General features: G+C 40.9%; 2 protein-coding genes across 3 annotated transcripts in view; both read right to left on the minus strand.

The window, feature by feature from the left end:
* fbxo22 (F-box protein 22) overlaps nt 1–6,119 on the minus strand; it is a 37,624-nt gene extending 31,505 nt beyond the window's left edge. Inside the window, exon 1 of the mRNA XM_061040957.1 lies at nt 6,107–6,119. The gene's annotated coding sequence lies outside the window, so the exon portion shown is untranslated. The remainder of the gene's footprint in view (nt 1–6,106) is intronic.
* The window catches only part of tln2a (talin 2a), a 90,342-nt gene that overhangs the window by 9,286 nt on the left and 61,946 nt on the right, over nt 1–19,110 (minus strand). For both annotated transcript variants that reach the window (XM_061040876.1, XM_061040867.1), the window contains exons 23-49: nt 16,901–17,029; nt 16,153–16,266; nt 15,783–15,896; nt 15,204–15,338; nt 14,713–14,841; nt 14,458–14,560; nt 13,548–13,756; nt 12,316–12,435; nt 11,393–11,590; nt 11,083–11,222; nt 10,563–10,656; nt 10,199–10,288; nt 9,941–10,063; nt 9,722–9,865; nt 8,980–9,141; nt 8,530–8,670; nt 8,204–8,385; nt 6,894–7,026; nt 6,418–6,519; nt 5,910–6,080; nt 5,670–5,816; nt 3,915–4,016; nt 3,206–3,325; nt 2,783–2,929; nt 1,656–1,822; nt 765–948; nt 469–594 (exon numbers count right to left, since the gene is read on the minus strand). In XM_061040876.1, coding sequence (XP_060896859.1) covers nt 469–594; nt 765–948; nt 1,656–1,822; nt 2,783–2,929; nt 3,206–3,325; nt 3,915–4,016; nt 5,670–5,816; nt 5,910–6,080; nt 6,418–6,519; nt 6,894–7,026; nt 8,204–8,385; nt 8,530–8,670; nt 8,980–9,141; nt 9,722–9,865; nt 9,941–10,063; nt 10,199–10,288; nt 10,563–10,656; nt 11,083–11,222; nt 11,393–11,590; nt 12,316–12,435; nt 13,548–13,756; nt 14,458–14,560; nt 14,713–14,841; nt 15,204–15,338; nt 15,783–15,896; nt 16,153–16,266; nt 16,901–17,029 — 3,726 coding nt within the window. The remainder of the gene's footprint in view (nt 1–468; nt 595–764; nt 949–1,655; nt 1,823–2,782; nt 2,930–3,205; nt 3,326–3,914; nt 4,017–5,669; nt 5,817–5,909; nt 6,081–6,417; nt 6,520–6,893; nt 7,027–8,203; nt 8,386–8,529; nt 8,671–8,979; nt 9,142–9,721; nt 9,866–9,940; nt 10,064–10,198; nt 10,289–10,562; nt 10,657–11,082; nt 11,223–11,392; nt 11,591–12,315; nt 12,436–13,547; nt 13,757–14,457; nt 14,561–14,712; nt 14,842–15,203; nt 15,339–15,782; nt 15,897–16,152; nt 16,267–16,900; nt 17,030–19,110) is intronic.

Consider the following 19,110-nt stretch of genomic DNA (forward strand, 5'->3'; position numbering starts at 1 on the left):
TTTTCATAAACTGCACAGCTCAGAGTGATAATGAGCAGCTGAAGGTGTAATCTTCTGATTGTGAAATCTGGTTCAAGAAATGACACGGCATACGTGTTGAAGCCAAGGATTCAGCTGATTTATCCTGGATCCAATAGTCCAGTTTCCCCTCACCCTGAACATAAATTGTCTGTTATTTACATTACACAGACAGAGCCTTCAGAGTTCAACTCGTGTGAACAGGTTTCATGGTGACAGGAGGGGTGCTTCAACTGATTAATGGCCCCAGCCTGAGGAAACAAGAGGATGTCTGCTCTGCTATGTGTAATGTGTTACTTTTATAGTCAATTTTCATTTCAGCAAGAATGGAAACTATTTTTGTATTCAAAAAAATGTAATCAAAAATTAACAATAACAGAACAAAATACAAATAAACACTTTAACACTTCAGTAATCAATCCAACTTCTATACTCCTACAATCCCCTCACCTTGGCAGCGCTCTTCAGCTGGTACATGGATGGATCATCTGCTGCCTTGCCAGCAGCACACTTGGTCGCACTAATGAGCTCAGCCAGCGCCTTGGCCACATCTTTGACAGCATTTATCAGAACCACCTAGAGAAAGGACGCACGGACAGTCACCAATTTGTCACAGCTCAGAATGGGAAAAAAGAGAGAAAGCTCTGAAAGGTTATCCCCATTCACAGCTCATAATAATGAAAACAGTCACAATGATTTAAGGACAGAACAGGAACTGAGAGAAGAGGAAAACAAGGCTGGCTTACCTGCGTCTCAGGGTCGTCTGAGCCAATACTCGCAGCTCCCAGTTTGACCACATCTGTGAGCTGGGTGATGGTTTTGGCAGAAGACTGGGCAGCCTGCGACAGCTTGTCCTGACCGGAAGCCGCTCCGGACACCAGCATCTTTGTGTCCTCCACCAGAGCTTTGGCTGTCTTCAAAATGTTTTCTCTGAGGGAGGCGATAAAGAAGCCAAGACATAAGGAAGAATAAGTGTTGAACTGAAGCAACGGTGTGAACATTTATGTGTACTTCACACTTGCACAAATGTCTTTTCACATCACAGCCATTTATTCATCAAAGCTGATGCAAACACAAGCTCACGTAACCTGTTCAGTTAGTAATTCTTCTCAAATGAGAAATGATGTGAAAGTTTCTTTATTGATTAACTAAAAAGAGTCTCTCGTGTCTTTCATCCTTCCCCGGCTTGAACACCAGTCATGTCAGTATAACTAAACCAAGAAGGTTGACTACAAGTCCAACACCAGATTGAGAACATTTCTGAAACATTTGAAGTATTTGTTAGAATAAAACCAGAATCACCAAAATCCTTGAAATCATTCTCTTTTTTTCTATTACAACGGAAATCCTTTAACCATGTTTCAAAAGGGAGCATTTAGTCTAAGCACATGAAAAGTGAGAATTTTGACAGTTCCTTCCATCTTTCAAACCCTGAGGGTAATTTGTAGTTTCCAACTTAAAAGATTTCCTCCTGCCTGTTAACCAGATAATATGTCATTCTGTCAGTTTTCGGAAGAGAGATAACCAGAGGGAAGATTTTTAGATTCCAGGCACTACTTGCACTTGTAAAACTTAGAGATGTTTTTACACATGTATGTGAACACAGACATAGTCAGGGGCACATTTCCATCACAAACCTGTGGTCAGCAAAGGACTCATCGTTCTCTGCATTGAGAGTGCCGGCAGAGGCAAACATGATGGTTGTGTCCAGATCAGCGATGATTCCAGACACGGCGCTGGCTGCTGTGATGCACGCCTGAGTGCCCTTGTTTCCTGCCTGGAGGGCTGAGAGCACCAAGGACACCTGAGGGGACACACACACACACACACAGACAGACAGTTTCTTACTGGAGAGAAATATTATTGTCTTGTATTTATTTGGAATGGTATTAAACAAACCTTTACTGTTCAAAACAGAGCAAAAATATATTAGACATGGCTATAACTCCCGATCAACACTTCAATCTTGCATTGTTTGTGACATGTATCTCTCCGGATCTAAATAATTAATTCAACTGAGAAGCCAACAATACCAGTCGCAGAAGGATTCAAATGTTTTGCTGCGTCAGCACAATACAATGCTGGCGCAGAGGGACGTGCAACATCACTCACTCGTGGAAATGAGCACATGTCAAACTGCTTTAGACTCCATTCATTTTCTGTACTGATGCCTGAGAGAGCGCAGAAATACATTAACTCCATGTTCCTGGATGCTCAACACTTGAATTCTTCTATTACAGAAATAATAGCTGTGGAAAAGAAATGAGAACCAAACAGGACAAGCATGAAACCTGCTTTTTCATTCAATAAGGATGCAGAGGAGACTTCATAAGTACTGTGGATGGATAATGAATCTGTAGAAGAATTTGTTTGCATTCTCAGGATATCTATACAATGCTGCTGTACTGCTTGGATGTGATCTGTGCAATGATTCACTGTGATTCATTAAAACAGTCTGCAGCAGAGTAATGTATTTTGTCAAGGCCTATGAATTAAACAGTCAGCCTTTGAAGCATAAGACTGCCTTAGGTGAATGGTTTCCTCTGAAATGATCAAATTCAGGAGGCATAGGATCAAATAAATTATAGCACAAAAACACTTTTTTTTTTAAACACTGTTGCTCATGCCTTACTATTCTGAACAGACAATTCTTGAGACATGTGGTTTCAAATAAATAAATTAACACTAGAAGGAAAATTAACTTAGATTTCTTAAAACTACACAAAAATATCCTAAAACAGATCTTGAAATGAGAGGATAATACCTTCTCTGTGACTGTACGCGCACATTCGATGAGCTCTCGTTTGGTGAAGCTGTCAGAGGGAATGATCTGCAGCGCTCCCGCCTTCTGCACCAGGAAGATGCATCCATGTCCGAGATCCTGCACCCGATTCTTGATATGGAAGCCAATCTGGTGATCAGAGAGCCCATTTAAAACAGAATCTTACTAATGAATTATTCTTGTGCAAAATAAGGACTCTTTATATTGGTTTCTAAAGTCATTTGTTGTTCCATGAATGTTTACACAATTACATTATTCAGATTCCCCTTGATTTCCTTAGAAAATGACAATTCACAGCCCTTAAAATTTAAACAATGCAGCTGTATGTGCTTCCACTCATGTTTTAGAGAAGTACTCTTTTGGTAAGACTTTCTGTCTCTGGAGGAAACCCAGGGTCATCCTCACCTCTTCTGGCTCAGCTGTGTGAGCGGCCAGGCGTCCCTGAACGGCCAGCTGGCTGTAGTCCACAGTCACCTGAGAGGCGAGGGCTCCCAGATCATCTGGACATGTCACCGATTTGGTCATCTGAGGGAGAGACACACACTGACTGTCAATCCAAACATGAGCTCACTGTTAACCAACCTTACACAAATGGGATGTCTGTGAAATAAGAAGCATGTGCTTCATTAGAGAAAAGTGTATGTGGTCTTTGTATTCAGAATAAATAAGAAAATGAACGAAGAAATCTTTCAACACACAAATAGTTGTAATGAATAAAAAAGTGGTCTTCATTTTCATTTCTTGTTGTTTTATAACAGTATATAGACCTAGATCTCCCCTGTTTTTGTTTACTTCAAATATTGGTCAAAAGTTAAATATCGGTATAAATGATGTATCCAATGCTGTACTATTCCTGTAAATATTCTTCCCGAAGAATGCCACTCCATAAAACCCCCCAGGGTCTGCAGGCAAATGTCCCTCACAGTATCATGTAAATGACTAAGAAAATTTAAACATTCATGATTTTATTTATTAATTTAAAGTTTATTTAACAAGCAAAGCCTCATAAAAAAAACTCTATCAAAGGTTTTTTTTTAAACCAATCAACATGAATGTATACCAAAGTCACTGTCACATTTCCACAACACTGTAAACAACTATTTTGTATGCTTACCATTTCCTGAGCTGTGACAGCGATCGCCTTGGAGTATTTCACCATACTGGTCTGATAATCCACAAATGAGCCCTCAGGTTCAGGTGGTGTACCTTCATCCAGCTGAGGAAACACACACACACACACACACACACACACACACACACACACACACACACACAGACACACAAAGACACACATACACACACAGTTATCACAGCACTGCAGTGTTCATTTCAGGCATAATTAATTTGTCCCTCACTAAATATACAAACATCTTCAAACATGACGACAATCAATCATTCAGCTCTTTAGTTGCAGGGACACGATAACCTGATCTCCCTTTTTAATTAAAATGATTCTGCCAGGTGTGCAGAATTATCTTCCAACCAGATAAACATCATCTATGAACCGGTGTTAATGCAATTTTATATTCAAATAAACACTGAATGAGAAACTGAATTAGAAACACATTATACTTTATAGACTAGTTCCACTCTGTAATTAAGAGTTTTAAAATAGAATCAGGTACAGGAGCTTTTCGTTATCAGCCAGCAGTGCATAGATTATTTTTGTAGTGTGGAAGCTGCGGAGACATGAGAGACGACGGTATGCACGTGTGTGTGTTCACGCTCGTGATTTAATGAATTCACTAAATCTTAACCCACTGAGGGAAATGACACCTTAGAATCTGTCAGTGACTTAAAGCATTTCAAATCACCTCTGCTAAAACCACAGCCAGGTGACCATTATGTTGATGGATTATCTAAGAGGATTATCTCCTTTTCATCACCTGCTGACAAGCACACACACATTCACACACGTTGGCTCATCATGCAGACCCAAACTGAACTGCTTTCATTCATTATTCATGACGTGCTGCACAAAGTTGAAGCTGAGATGTTGTTCCCTTCTGCTGACCCACACCTGAGGCTCTTTTTCAACCCTGCAGTGAGTCTCAGTCAGGAAGCCGAGGAAGGAGCTAATTAGTTGATGCTTTTCTGTCTGTGCCAGAGTTAATAAAGAAGCTTGTTCTCGGCTTCACACCATATGCGTTTGCCAAAAGTGTGACTGTTAATTGGAGAGATGGTCTAAAAGGCTGTGCACCGGCTGAGAGCAGCTGTTTTGAAAGTTATTTTTTGTCTGCTCAGACAATAATTTGTATTAATATGCTAATAAATGATTTCCAAGGTGCCTGGAGAACACTTAGGAGGTTGTAATCAAGATGGTGTACACAGGGACAGAAAAACAAAGGTAAAAGAAAATGAGTCAGAATATTTCGATTTGAAGAGGATGACTGTTTTTGGTATTCCTGGAACATCCTTAAAATGTTAACAAACATCTGCTTCCCTGCCAGATTTCCTTCTTACCAATTTATTCCACTTGTTTTCTTAGCACTATTTTGGTTCTCTGTTTTGTGTTTCTTGCCAGATCAAAATGTTTCAACCCCACAATTTTGCCAACTCATTAAGAGTGTAATAAATAAATAAATGTGTTGTGTGGCAGCAACAACTTTGTTTATACTGCAATTAAAAATGGGTATGTTGAAAAGTGAAAATGGATCCTCATCCTAGAGCTTTCCTCTGCTCGTCTACTGCCACTGGACGAGTGGAAGGGCTCTTGATAAGAGATGTATGCTGGAGAAAGTCATAAACTGATTTAACCAGACACAGTTTTTGCAGCCATATACATATTGAGAGCAAATAGTCATTTATTCTAATCTCAGTTTGTGCATCAAACATCCTGTGAAACACACAACGCCCAGCAGTCACTCACCTTGGCCATGGCCTCTGCAATTGAGTCCACCATTCCTCCAACCATTCCCACTTCACTCGCAGCCTCATTAAGTGTCACCATTATATCATCAACCGCCTCCTTCATGAGCTGGGCAGCCTCTGATATTGCATCATGGGTATGGGACGCCTGTGGAGGGTGACACCGAGACATAAGCAAACGTACAATAAAAGGAAAAGTCCATATAACCCTTCCTTTAGTGGAGTACAACTCTAGTTCTACCTTTGGGTTTCCTCCACCCTCTTTGGCAGCGTAGAGCATCTGCAAGGCAGACTCAGCCATGGTCTTAGTTTGGTCCAGGAAAGTCATCTGCTGCTGGTGGTCCCTCAGCTTAGATGCCACACCAACAGAGGCCATGATCAGTGGCTCAAAGTAACCAGCGAGCTGGGTCACCTGAAACAAAGAATGGAAGAGTTCAGTGAGAGTTCTCCAACTTCAAGAGTTACAGGAAGTCAACAATAAAAATAAAAAATGTTAAATGTTTGACTCTCAAACTTGGAATGAAATCATTGACTCTACGCTTCCACATGGCAGAAACAATAACAAGTTAGATGAATGAATCAGGCTGAAGATAATGTTCTGTTAAGAGTATCACAAATCTATTTTTGTCTTAATAACTTCACGCCTAACAAGAGGAAATGTTTAACACTGCTTATCATTAAAAAGTAGAACTTTCTTGCTTCAGAGCAACAGTCTTTAAGAGAAGTAATTAACCTCCTGTTCTAAATACCTTGTGTCCTAGTTGGGAGGCCTCGCCTCTGGCTGCCGTGGAAACAGGGTCAATTAAGTGGCCAATTTCCTGAACAGTGGACGTCAGCTGCTCCTGGAGCGCCTAAAGAGAGGAAATAAAAATAAATTCATTTTCGTCTTACAAGGAGATAGAGGTGCATTTAAATAAGTGAGCTGGACATGGAACTATAAGGTAAACTGTGTACTGTCTAATGAGCTGTCTGTGACCTAGAACGGACAGAAGCTCAATTACATCCACCAACAATAGATCCATTATTTAACAGAGTCACACAAAGGAAAACACCATGGCTACAAAAAGACAAACCAATAATCTAAAAGTAACACTGAGACCGAAAATAGAGAACGACAGGGGAAAAGAACTATACAAAGACAAACAAACACTGAGAATGGTAAAAAGAGGAAGATACTGGTAGCTGTCTGCAGAACATGTCAGGTTATTTTTTGATGGTTGCTTACCTCCAGTGAGATGTCATCCCTGCTGGGTAAGTTCTGGCTGACTGCTGCCAAAGAGGCCTGCTCAATGTCCCGGATACATTTGTTTATGTTATCAATTGACGAGTCGCACTCGCGCTGGCCTGGAGCCTTGTCCCTGAGAATTACATGAGAACCGGAAAAGAGGAGAAACAGAAAGCAATAAAAATGGTCAGAAACAGAAAGGAAAGGATGATGTATGGGTTGAAAAACAGGACACAGAAGGTGATACCAAAAATGGAGAAGAGAGACATAATACAAGACAGAAAGAGAGGAACTAAAATGAATACTTATTAAAAAAACAGACAGGTTCCAGGATGTCTCATTTTCTCCCCTGACTGCCTCATCTCATTGCTGCTCTGCTCACATCTGCCAAATGTGGCCTGCGGGGCCTTGTCACTGCACAGCGAGATCAAGCTGGGCAGCCAAATTAGCTTTTGAAGCCTTTGAGTGGTCTGGGGCAGCGGCCACACGGGCCAAACGAGGTTAGTTAAACAACCATTTCCATAAACACACAGAGTAAAACTAAAATACAATCTCATTTTGGTGTGATGACACTGACAAAGTTATGATTTTTCAGAATGGAGTCCATTCTTATCTCTGTTCTTTGGCAAAGCAGTGTATCACTGCTATTAAAGGCCTAAGCACACAGCAGCCAATTTGCAGTCGCAAAGGAAGACTGGATAAGTGCAGAACAACTGAACGCCATGCTCAGCTGGCTGCCTGTGAATGCTAACGCGCAGATGTTCAGAACCAAGCAGAAACATTAAAATCCAAACGTGTCTGACCCAGGAATTAGTTCCTCCAGGCATTGGTTTTGTTCTGATCAAGGTCGGGTACAAAAGGTGTGAAAGAGGAGATTAAAACTGGAGGCTGCTGATGTATGAGAACAAGCATTTGTCTCGCTGTGGTACGGCATTCGGGCATCCATTCCCGAAGAAGCTGTGTTAGTCCTCCCAGGAAATTTAAAGGGTAATCACGTAGATAAATGGGAAAACTTCACTGAGTTTTCTGACCCGACTTTCACCTGACATAATCTCTTCTGTGTTCAGAAGTTACTACATCTTTGCAGGGGGATGGAGTGTGAGAGCGCAAAACTGGGGTGGAGGACTAAAATGAAGATGTTCTGGTATCTTCATCATTTTGTCTGGTTGCTTGGTAACATTTAAGTGATTATAAGACTTCAGGAAGTCACTTTTCTCAGACATTAAAAAGTCTTAACACCATGAAAAACCTAAGAAGAAACTGCTGTAGCTACCCTTTTGTTAACAATGAATAGATGTTTGCTCACTAACCTGATGGCAGTGATGAGACTCTTGATGGAGTCGGACACAGTGCGAGAGTGACCAGCCAGCACAGACCAGGTAGGCGGATCTTTAGGGTTGATAACCAATGAACGTGCACTCTTGAGCAGGTAGGTGGAGCTGTCGAGCATGGCCCGCGCCGATTGGAGAATGGGCTCCTGTGCCGCAGAGCCCTACAGAAAAAAGAATTCAGATTCACCAAGATTTTAAACATTTTTTATTCTTTCCACTGTTTTTATAAAGCTTTTATTGCTTTAATGATGCATGCAATAGCTGTTTATGAAACAATACAACCCCTAATGATCTTACAGCCATACCTCATGGCTGATTTGAGCTGGGATGCTTGCAAACTCTGGGTTGGAAGCAAATGTTGTCAGGTTTTCCACAGCCTCGATTAGTGGAGCGGTGGCGACTCTGCACTTGCTTCTGTTCTCCTCTGAGAAATCACCATCTAAAGCCTGGAAAGTGAGAGAGACCGACAGCCTGGTGTATGAAAAAATCTGATTAAAGCAGAGTTTCTAATACGTTTTTTATCCCAAGAGTCAAGAAGAAAAAAAACATACGCAGAAGTTGGATAGAAATATTTGTACAATCACAATGACTTGAAGTGGAACAGAAATGTTTTCAAATTCACTCCGCAGAGGATTCTTCAACATCAGCCCACATTAATCACATTATTGTTGACACTTATTCCACTCGTCTCTTCTGTTGTTTGCCAAATAGGCAACAGAGCCAACTTTTAAACATGACTGGCAAAGAAACCCTACCTTGATGGTTTTGACCAAGTTGGCCGTGCTGTTGGCCACCTCCTTGGCAGACTGGACGAAGTGTCGCTTGGCGACAGGGTTGGTTGTCTTGGAGGAAGCCAGGCGGCAGGCGTTGCACAGTGCTGATGTGTGCTTAGCAACTATAGTGGCTGAAGAGAGAACCTGTAGTGAAACAAATGACAAGATGTTAAATTAAGAACTGAGATTGTACCTCAAATAAACAGTTTATTAGTGCACACAAAACCAATCATCAGACTTTATTATTACTGTCATTTCTATGATCGTGAGCTCTGTGGGGGGCTGTAGTAGGCTGTGTGATTATACAAAGAATGTTGTAGGAGAAAATAAAGGTGATTATGAGGTCGATAATGGAGTTTCAGACCTCCTGTGAAAGCATCTGGCAACACAGCTGGAAACCTCTGCATGAAGTGTTTGCAGGGAGTTTGATATTTTTTTAATTTTGCAGAGCAAAGTAAGTATTCTCTTCCAGTAAAGGGAATTAAAAAATGAATACATTCTTCATTAATATTTATTTCTTTAACTTATTCCATTCAACTCAGCATGGTACTGTCAACATTAGTTAGGATTCAGGGATGTATTATTTAATATACTCATTTAAAAAACAACATGGAAAGAAAAAAACAACCAATAATTACCACAAAATGTTATTCTTCAATTTATAACTAATCATTAAAACACTTAAGAGTAGTTGTGATAAAGAACATGTTAAAGGTGCATGTACCTGGGAGGGACTACTGTCTGGGTCGACCAGATTCTGACAGGCCATCTGGATCGCTTGGTTGGCTTTGGCAAACTGAATAGGATCCACTAACCCCTGGTGACCGGCCTGACTATTGGGATCAGACACACCTACCAGGTAGGAGGCCTACAGAGGGAAAAATACACCATCATCATAAGCATATGCATTGCATTAAAAGAGTTGTTTTGCTGTATTCTCTACCTGTCCTGCAGCTTCTGTGAGGCCACACAGGGCTTTTGAGGCTGATCCCACACAGTCTCCAAATGCCGGCACATCCCCAGTCTTACAGTTCTGAGAAATACCTGCCATGGACTCTCCCAGGACCTAGACGAGACAAAGGAGCAAGCGACCAGGACAAAGAGAGGAGAAAGAGAGGAATGCTTAGGATGCTAAGCTCTCTGTGTGTGTAGCAGCACACTGTGTGTTTTTATCACTAGGATTTTTGATTTGAGGGCGTACCTTTGAGTTCTCCATCACACTCTCAATGCAGTCGAAGTATGAGAGGTCACTGACCGGCTCGTTAGGATTGTCCAGCATTCCTCTGACAGCCTGAAAGAAGAGTGAGTCTTACTTGCAAAGACATTTTTGAGATGAGAGGAAACACATTTAAACCTTATTTGTGATTTTCTTTAGTATAACTCAGGACATATTATAGCAAATGACCCTAGATTAAACTTCCCACAGAGCCTTTGTTGATATGACTGCTGATTGTTCCTGTTTGATCACTGAGGAAATCAGACGTATATACGTACAGCACTTTGTAGCTTTGCTTCTGAAGTCAAATATAAATAAAAGTTTTAAAAGGTGAAAAGGTTGTGTTTACCTCCAGCTCTCTCAGGGCGTTGTCACACTCTTTCTGGCCTGGAGCCTGCTGTGTACACAGCGTGATCAGCTGATTAATGCTGTCAGTCACTGCTCTGAAACAAAGAAACACACAGGAACATAAAGTCACACCCTTCTTCCTGAAGTTGTATGTTGATAAGTGTTTGATAACATTTTAGTTGTGAACTTGTTGGTTTTGATATGTTTGAACACATTTAATTGAGCTGTTTTTCTTTGATAGTAAAAAGTTCTGTGCAGGCAGCTTTTATGTTTATGTCTGTGTGCAAGATTAAGCAATTGGTCATCAGATTTTTCTTACATTTCCCTTTGAAAAATGTGGAATTATCTGCTTTCAATCTTTTGAATAACAAGGGAGATTGATAGCTGCATAAACAAAGCCTTAACTTACTAGGGTTTGGCTTTGATCATATTCAGACAACAGAGAGTGCTCTGATAATAATGTGGACATACAGTATGAACTGATTCCATCTCAGAAGGTGTGTATGTGTTAGTTGGGGTACCTTGCAGCAGCAGCTAGCAGGTTCTTGGCATTTGCTGCTGCCGGGTCCACGGACAGACTCTTAGCAGCCAGCAGCAGTTTACTGGAGGCCATGGAGATGTTCTTCAGGTTACCAATCACCTGCACCTGATCATCCTTTTTCTGAAACACAAAATCAGAACAACATGAATAAACATACATCAACTATAAAAACATTCTGTATTTAGTCAACCTGCATCATCAAGTGATGATTTATAAACCTCGTTAGTTTTATTAACGATCTCTGAAAAAAAAAAAGATTTAAATAATTAAACTTCTGATAAAAGACCAACCTGAGTGTGGCCAGCCATCTCGATACCAGCATCCAGGAACTCATCAAAGTCTTGGCTGAAATTTCCAGAGGCCACAGCCAGCTGGCTGCTGGAGCCTCTGGAGGCATGGACCACCTCACCTGCTGACTGATTCAAACCTGCTGCAGTTTGGTTCAGCTCGCTCTGAGCCTCCTGGAAGGACTTGGAGGCTGGAGGGATCTGAATGGAGGACAGAGAGGAGGTCATGATAAAAACCAAGATATTTAGCTGGAATTAAGAAATGAAGGAGAAGGGGGCGCCGGTTGCCTGAGGCTATGTTCCTCTAAGGGGACGGCCCGGGTTCGAATACGACCTTTGGGTCCTTTCCCACATGTCTCTCTCTCCCTGATTTTTGACTCTATCCACTCTCCTGTCTCTAAATAAATGCATAAAAGCCCAAAAATAAACCTAAAAAAAGGAAAGTAAGGAGGATCGAAACTGTTTGGTATACAGCAGGAATGACAACAAGCACAAAGCCAGTTTACTGTAGACTGCAGAAGAACTCAGTGTTACAGTGCTGTAATGATGCTAACAGCAGCACAGTGGTTCATTTCAATAATGATGTAAAAATCTGAATATCTGAGCTTCACCAAAGCAGCTACGGAATATAAAAATGTTTTTGCCTGAACTCTGAAAAATCATCTTCTTAATCCATATTTTGTTTAATTCCTCAGTTTCAAATCAAAGAACTGTTCTGTTGAGAGAGTGAATTAAATTCTTCAAAATCAAATGAAAAAACAAAACATGAAACTATTTTAAACTGGTGATAACCGCTGATGTCTGGATTTTTCTATCTTGCATTCCTTTCTTTTAAAATATTTTACATTTTTTTGCTGTAGTGCATTAAGGAAAACACAGGATGCTAATTCTGCAGGCAGAGCTGTGATTAGTCACACCAAACTCACAGTTTCAATCAGCAGCTTCTTGCTGGCCTCCCCGATGCTCTTTAGAGCCATGTCCACATCCTTCTGTCCGGGCAGGCAGTTGACGCAGTTATTCAGGGAGTGAGACACCGCCTTGGCCACCTGGAACACACAGCAGGTTCACAGCAGGCTGAATTAGAGCAACCAGGCAAAACAAGCAATCTGCATTTGAAATGCTAATAATGAGTAGGAAGGAATAACCGGTATCCCCATTGTTTTTAATAAACATCAAACCTTATGTCCCTGATTGTGCTAAATATCAAAAACTAGGCTGTTACATCACAGAGGTCAAAACAGAAGCAGAAAATAACAAGAAAGGGAACTCAGTGAAGGAGTTGGTGAAAGACAAACAAGAGCGAGCTAGTTAAAAAGCAGCACAGGCCTCGAAACAGAATTTAATGTTAAACAGGATTTTCAAAAGACGACATAGTATAATTCTCAAGTTTTACAAAAAGGCTTCTGTTTCTTTCAATGGTTTCATTACTAAATTCTCTACATCCCTATTGAAAAAAACCTCATTTATTTATTCTGTGGAGAGTATATGAAGAGGACAAGACATCAATAATTTAAAGATACACGGCCTGTAAACATGCCGCCATGTTTACTATGGAGTCCCCTGCCATGTCATGACAGGTGTTCACTTTCATGAATTAATGATTACATGTTGACATTCATCTGGCTCAGAAGAAAATATTTAATAGAAGGGTTGTAAGACAGAAAAGCAGAATTTTCCTTTAAGTTTACGTGACTACATGTTTTGATTTCTACAAAGAGATTCTCTTCCACCCTCGTTAAATATCACACTACTTCTACGTACTTCTATGAACATGGGCGTAAACTATCATTAAACTTTCTGTTTGGAGAACAGACCCACCCATGACCTCCATTTGAAAAAACTGTGTTAAATATCTAATGAATTAAATATGCAACTGCAATACTAAAACATTGATGAACACAAACACACTGTACATGTTGAGACAAACACGATAAAAAATCTCCCTAAATGAGCTGTTGGTGATGAGGTTAGAATAACTGAAGAATGAAAAGTCTCATAGACACACAGGATGTCTTTGCAGTGACATTTGACAGTATTATCTTTAAGGCACTGGTGCATGAGTCTGACAGACTGATAAGCTCATCCTCCAGCCTGCAGCACCAGAGAGCCAGACATGCAGAACTGACTTCAAACCCCGGAGCTACCCTGAACGTCTCACCTGTGCAAGCCTCTGCTGGCTCTCAGCGTCTCCTGGGCAAACCAGTGCCTGCTTGGCTTCATGAATGAGAAGCGCTGAGCCCTCCATAACGTCACGAGCCGAGTCCAGCATGGCAGCGGCGGCTTTGGGGTCTGTGGTGGAGGCAGCGACACCGCGGGCTGCCTGGGCCAGTGTTTTAAGAGCCTGAGCTGTCTCCCTGGCTGCTATACCTACACACAGGGTCAGAGAGGAAAGAGTGAATATGTGCACACAAAAGCTGTCTTTTTTTTATTAAACTTGTAAAATTTCAAAAAAGAAATGTCAAAAATCCCAATTGTACAGGATGATTGTGTAATTCAAAGAAAGTGATTCCTCTGCCCTGATAAATGTTTAGCAGCAGGCAACACAAAAAAAACACATATTTGTTCCCAGAAGGTGTAAAAGAAGTTCTTTAAAGTCCTATAAATCACATACACATAAAAGGATACAAAATGGGCAAATTGGTATTAAAAAAAAACCTTAATCATGGCTTAAAATGACCTGCCTCATCACTACAACATCACCAAAGCAGCCTATTTAGAGCATAATTGAGAACAGGGAAAAATATCAATTGAGTTTTGATGCTGTGTATTTGGTAATTGGATTATTTAATCACATCAAGAAGTTGGAATACTTGGGTCATGTGAAAAACAGAAAGGCACTGTGTACACAAAGTGCTTCAGAACAAAATATGTCCAAGATTAACTAACAGTCAGATAAGTGTTTCTGTCTTCACAAATTCAGCCAAAACAATTAGAAGATCAAGGTTCTTTGATTTAAACTGGGACCAGTGCTCGTGGTGGCTGTTGGGATTAAGGATTTTCTACAGGTAGAAGGTTGAATGATTGTGCAGTTGTGAAAATTGTTTTAAATCAGTGCGTCAGCTGCATACCAGTGTAATGTTCGTTTCCTTGTGCGGCACATGTGAGCAGCTGAGCCATGGAAGATCCCACTGACTTTGAGGTGCTGCCCAGATCCTGAGCACACTTCTCCAACTAAAGCAGAGAGAAATGTTTAAATAAACAGCAGCAGTACATGATGCACAAAACAAAATCAGTAGACATAGTGTCATGCAGGAGTCCCTATCTTTACTTTTTCTTGTCAAATAAATCTTATACCAGTCAAACAGGTGTAAAAAGTGTCTTACTGATTCTCCAGGTAGTGGTTTCAGTTGGGCATTAACAGCAGCAAGTTTGGCATCTTGCAGCTCGCTTCTCAGAGTCTGGATGGCAGTGAGCGCAGAGTCGATCTCCATGGGGCCGCAGGCTTCATGAGCCTAAAAAATAAAGTTCTGCTGTAGTTAAAGGGGTCATTAAAAATGTTTTTCACTTGAGACTAGTGATACTTCGGAAAAAAATATATAATTTAGTTGGCAGCTTCTGCTAGTTACACACTCAAACTTTCGCTACAACCTGAATTCTGCAAAATGTTCTTTCAAAATATTGTGAAGAATTCTTCTCATTATCTTTAATTTTGTCTTTTCCACAAAGCTTATTATACAGGATCCAGAAAATTCAGTGTGTCTCTGGATTGAGGTTTGCACATTAGGTGTGATTTTGCATGTACTTTGCATATTGAGTGCAGGGACTTCCTAAATGCACGATCACATATGTGTGAGTTTGCGTATGTGTGCTCTACCTTCTGTGCAGACGTCCTCAGCTCAGCCAGGCAGGTGGCCAGGTTCTTGGCACACTGACCCAGTTGCATGGCTGCAGCCTGATCCGTCACCGTGGGAACAGAAGACTTGGCTGAGGTCACCATCTTACTGCCAGGCTGCAGAGAGGAAAATAAATGCTTTAGGTTGGAAAATTGTTTAATCAAATATATATGTTTCCCCTTTGAACTTTAAGACGGAAAAATAAGTGTTGCTCTGAGGAACAACAAGAAACAAAGGTTAAATTATGTTGATGTATTTAGGGACCACATATTTCTGTATCTGCTCCAAAAGAGCCCCACAGGCATTAAACACATAATCCCATCACACTACTGCTTCCTTAACTGCCTGCTTTCAACAGAAAGAGGTTACAGGCCTATTTTCAAAGCATCCCCTCATGGCAGAAACACTATTAATACTTTGTTCAGCCTGGTTCCCAATGTAAGCCTGAAGTTACTCCATTGGAGCACGGGGACATAAAGTTGGTAGAATCTTTTCTTCATTTTGCGTGTGTGTGTGTGTGTGTGCGTGTGCGTGTGCGTGTGCGTGTGCAAGTACTGCACCTGTAGGAAGTTCTGGCTGGCAATGATCAGTGCTAGTTGTGCGCTGAGGTCCTCCGGTTTGGCCTGACTTCCACGCACTCCCTGCACCAGTTGTGGGATGTGATCTGCCACTGCCTGTAAATACATGAACACACGCACACAATTACATCCAAGCTTATGGGCCAAATGGAGATTTCATATTTGAAGTCAAAGCCTTGGTAGAAAATATGTCTGGTATACTATTCTTTGATCATTTTGGATGCACACAAAAAACAGCTGAAGAAAAAAAGTGCTCAATAAGGGCATAAAGGGAAAATACTGTCAAGTAGTATAAGACATTAAAGGAGTAAAAAATAAAAAACTTCATAAAAAAAAAAGCTTTGATCCTCACCTTGCAGCTCTGTACCAGCTGCTGGTGAGCAGCAGTGTTCTTGTTGGAGGCGGCAGCATTTTGAGCAGCAGCAATGGTCTGCGTGGCAGCAGCAGCAGCTTGCTTGGCAGCATTCTGAAGAATATTTTGAAAATGAAACATCCAGAAGTTAAAGCACGGCTACACAGAAACAAAGTTACACATGAGCTCTCTGTGACATAAAGTTACTGATATTTCTCTGAAAGGGTTTGTGGTTCCCCGAATTTAAATCTGTTATCTACAAATGATGAAAAGCTGAAGCCTCACTGTGGAAGCTTCATGGGTCAGTTTTATTTGAGAGGCAACTGAGTTTAAATATCTTCACAGTTCAATGTCAATTCAAGGTCTTAAAACATGTTTACACAAAAGTATTACAACATAGAGGATAAAAATCCTTAAATTATTTATATTTCTAGGATAAGTATAAGTATTTTAAATGTGCATAAAACAACAACGCTGTAACTAATTTCAGTTTTCATATTTAAAAGTTGTTTTGAGGAGAGAACCCTAAAAACCCTGAGCTGCCACTCTGTTTTTGATCCTTTGGGAGATGGAAAGTTTTAACAAAAAGCCTAAACCTGTCTTCACACTCACTCTGATCTTTGGTACCTATTGTCACCTCTTTTATACTTTTAGACAGTTACAATGCATGTAAGTATCACTGATACAGAAAGACAAATCTTGTCCTGATGAAGCTATTTCTGTTGGGAAACATTTAGGCATCACTGACCTCCAGTCTGTTGATCAGTTTCTTCTTGATGGCGTTCTGAGCAGCAGCGTTGGTGGCCACACGCAGACCCTCCGCAGCCTCCCTCAGTCTCTGCTGCTGGTCCTCATTCTCTGGGTATGCTGCCGCGCCCTGTGAACACACACACACACACACACAAATCAGCAAATAAATAAAAGGTGAGAAAGAGGAGATAACAGCTCCTATAAAAGATGGGAAGACAAAAAAAAGAATGATCAGTGCATCATTTTCCCTCACTTTCCAATACATCACATCACACACCCAGACGAGCAGCGGACACATCCACACAGCCATCAGCACATAAAAGTCTTCTTACAACATCCAACCGGTGTACACAGGCCTTCAAAAATGAAGCAGACTTAATCACTGCACCCACACTGAGCTGCAGTTCCTCTTCATCCAAACAATCAGCTCTTTGTGAGTGCTAAAATGTCGATTAAGGATGTTTATTCATATGAGCAAGCAGCTCTTTTATCTTCCCGTTTTTGAATCCAGCAGTGTGAGGTAACTGGTTTCTGAGGAGGCTGATATCACTCAGCAGCTCTGTGTGTCATGCTATTGGAGAGAGAGCTAAGCCTGCTGCCATTAGGTTAATTACTTGGGAACTTGGTAGCTTCACCTGCAGCTACAGAGAGGTGGGTGTGCATGCTACTGAAAATCCATGTCATTAAATTAATGTTTAACCCCACAGTTGCACTTGGCAACAGTCGCCACAGACAGAGATATCACTGTGAACAGGGCACAAACAGACATTTGGTGGGTTGGACATGTTTTGCTCCCTCATAAGGACTTTCTTTTGGAACATTTGACACAAAATTAATCACAGTAAAATGTTGTTAGTGACCAGCTTCAAATGATTGTAGCTTGAGTGTAGCAGCTGTCATCTGCCTGCTGGCAACTGCTGACGCCGTTTAAATTTAACAGCCAATTTGCATAATTATTAAAAAGTGCTGATTTCCAGGGGAAGTAACAAGATATTGCATGCAAGGATTCATCATGTGGCGCTAGCCTCCAAGAAGTTAAGTCTGTCTCAGAGCGATAGAACACTCTCACAATAAGTGTCTGACTGAGGCATAGCATTACCTAACATGGCCTCTGAAAAATCAGCATAAAGACAGTCAACTATAACACTACACTGCACAAGTTAAAATGATCAGTTGCCGGGGTTACGGCTGGCTGAGGTTTGAGCCTCCATCGACATAGATAAACATACAGCTGTGGGGATGAGAAGTCTGGTATCAAACTCCACTGTCCAACCAGCTGGAGGGTGTCACTTCATTTCCGTGCTGGAAGTGAAGAGTTATTAATATCAGTGTGTGATTCTGCAGACAGATAATGAGGATGATGAAGAGAGAGATAGCAGATGAGTGGTAACCCTGCCCTTAAGCAGTGTGGGAAGAAAGCAGTTCATCAACTGTTAATCATGTTATGCAGAAAACTTGTGAAAATTACATTCTTAAACTTAATGTTTCAACCCGATAATTTAGTGCTTCTATGACCATTCAGCCTGTACACTTATGTCTTTTATTGCTGTTGACAAGGACAAGGTCTACAAATGCACCTGAACAAACTGCTATTAAACCAAAGGATAAACCACACAGTGTGTGAATAAATCTACTAAAAGGATTAATTAAAACTGTTGTGTACACGACTATGTTTGCACTGAATATTTGATAGGTGCCAACAGAGCATCATCTCGTTTATTGACTTGTTTTATGAAAAGGTCTGTGCAACACGTAGAGATCATTGCACATTAACTACATTAATGCACATTTAGGATAAAAGAGAGCGGGAACAAGTGGTTAAGAGAGGACCAAAATAATATTCAGTATCTACAATTCATTTAGCAGACCCAGTGCACAGAGGCAAAGAACAACATCAACAGACAGCAGTTCTAGAGAGTTCTAATCAGCATCAAATACATTGACATAAACACCATCATCACTATCAACACCATCACCATCATCGACATCATTAACATCATCATGGACATCATCATCACTATCAACACCGTCATCATCATGGACATCATCATCGCTATCAACACCATCATCATCATGGACATCATCATCACCATCGACATCATCATCATCACTATCAACACCATCATCATCACCATTACCATCAACATTATCATCACTATCAACACCATCCACATCATCATCATCGACATCACCATGATCATCTACATC

The sequence above is a fragment of the Labrus mixtus genome, chromosome 1, assembly GCF_963584025.1.
Source record: "Labrus mixtus chromosome 1, fLabMix1.1, whole genome shotgun sequence".
NCBI lineage: Eukaryota > Metazoa > Chordata > Actinopteri > Labriformes > Labridae > Labrus > Labrus mixtus.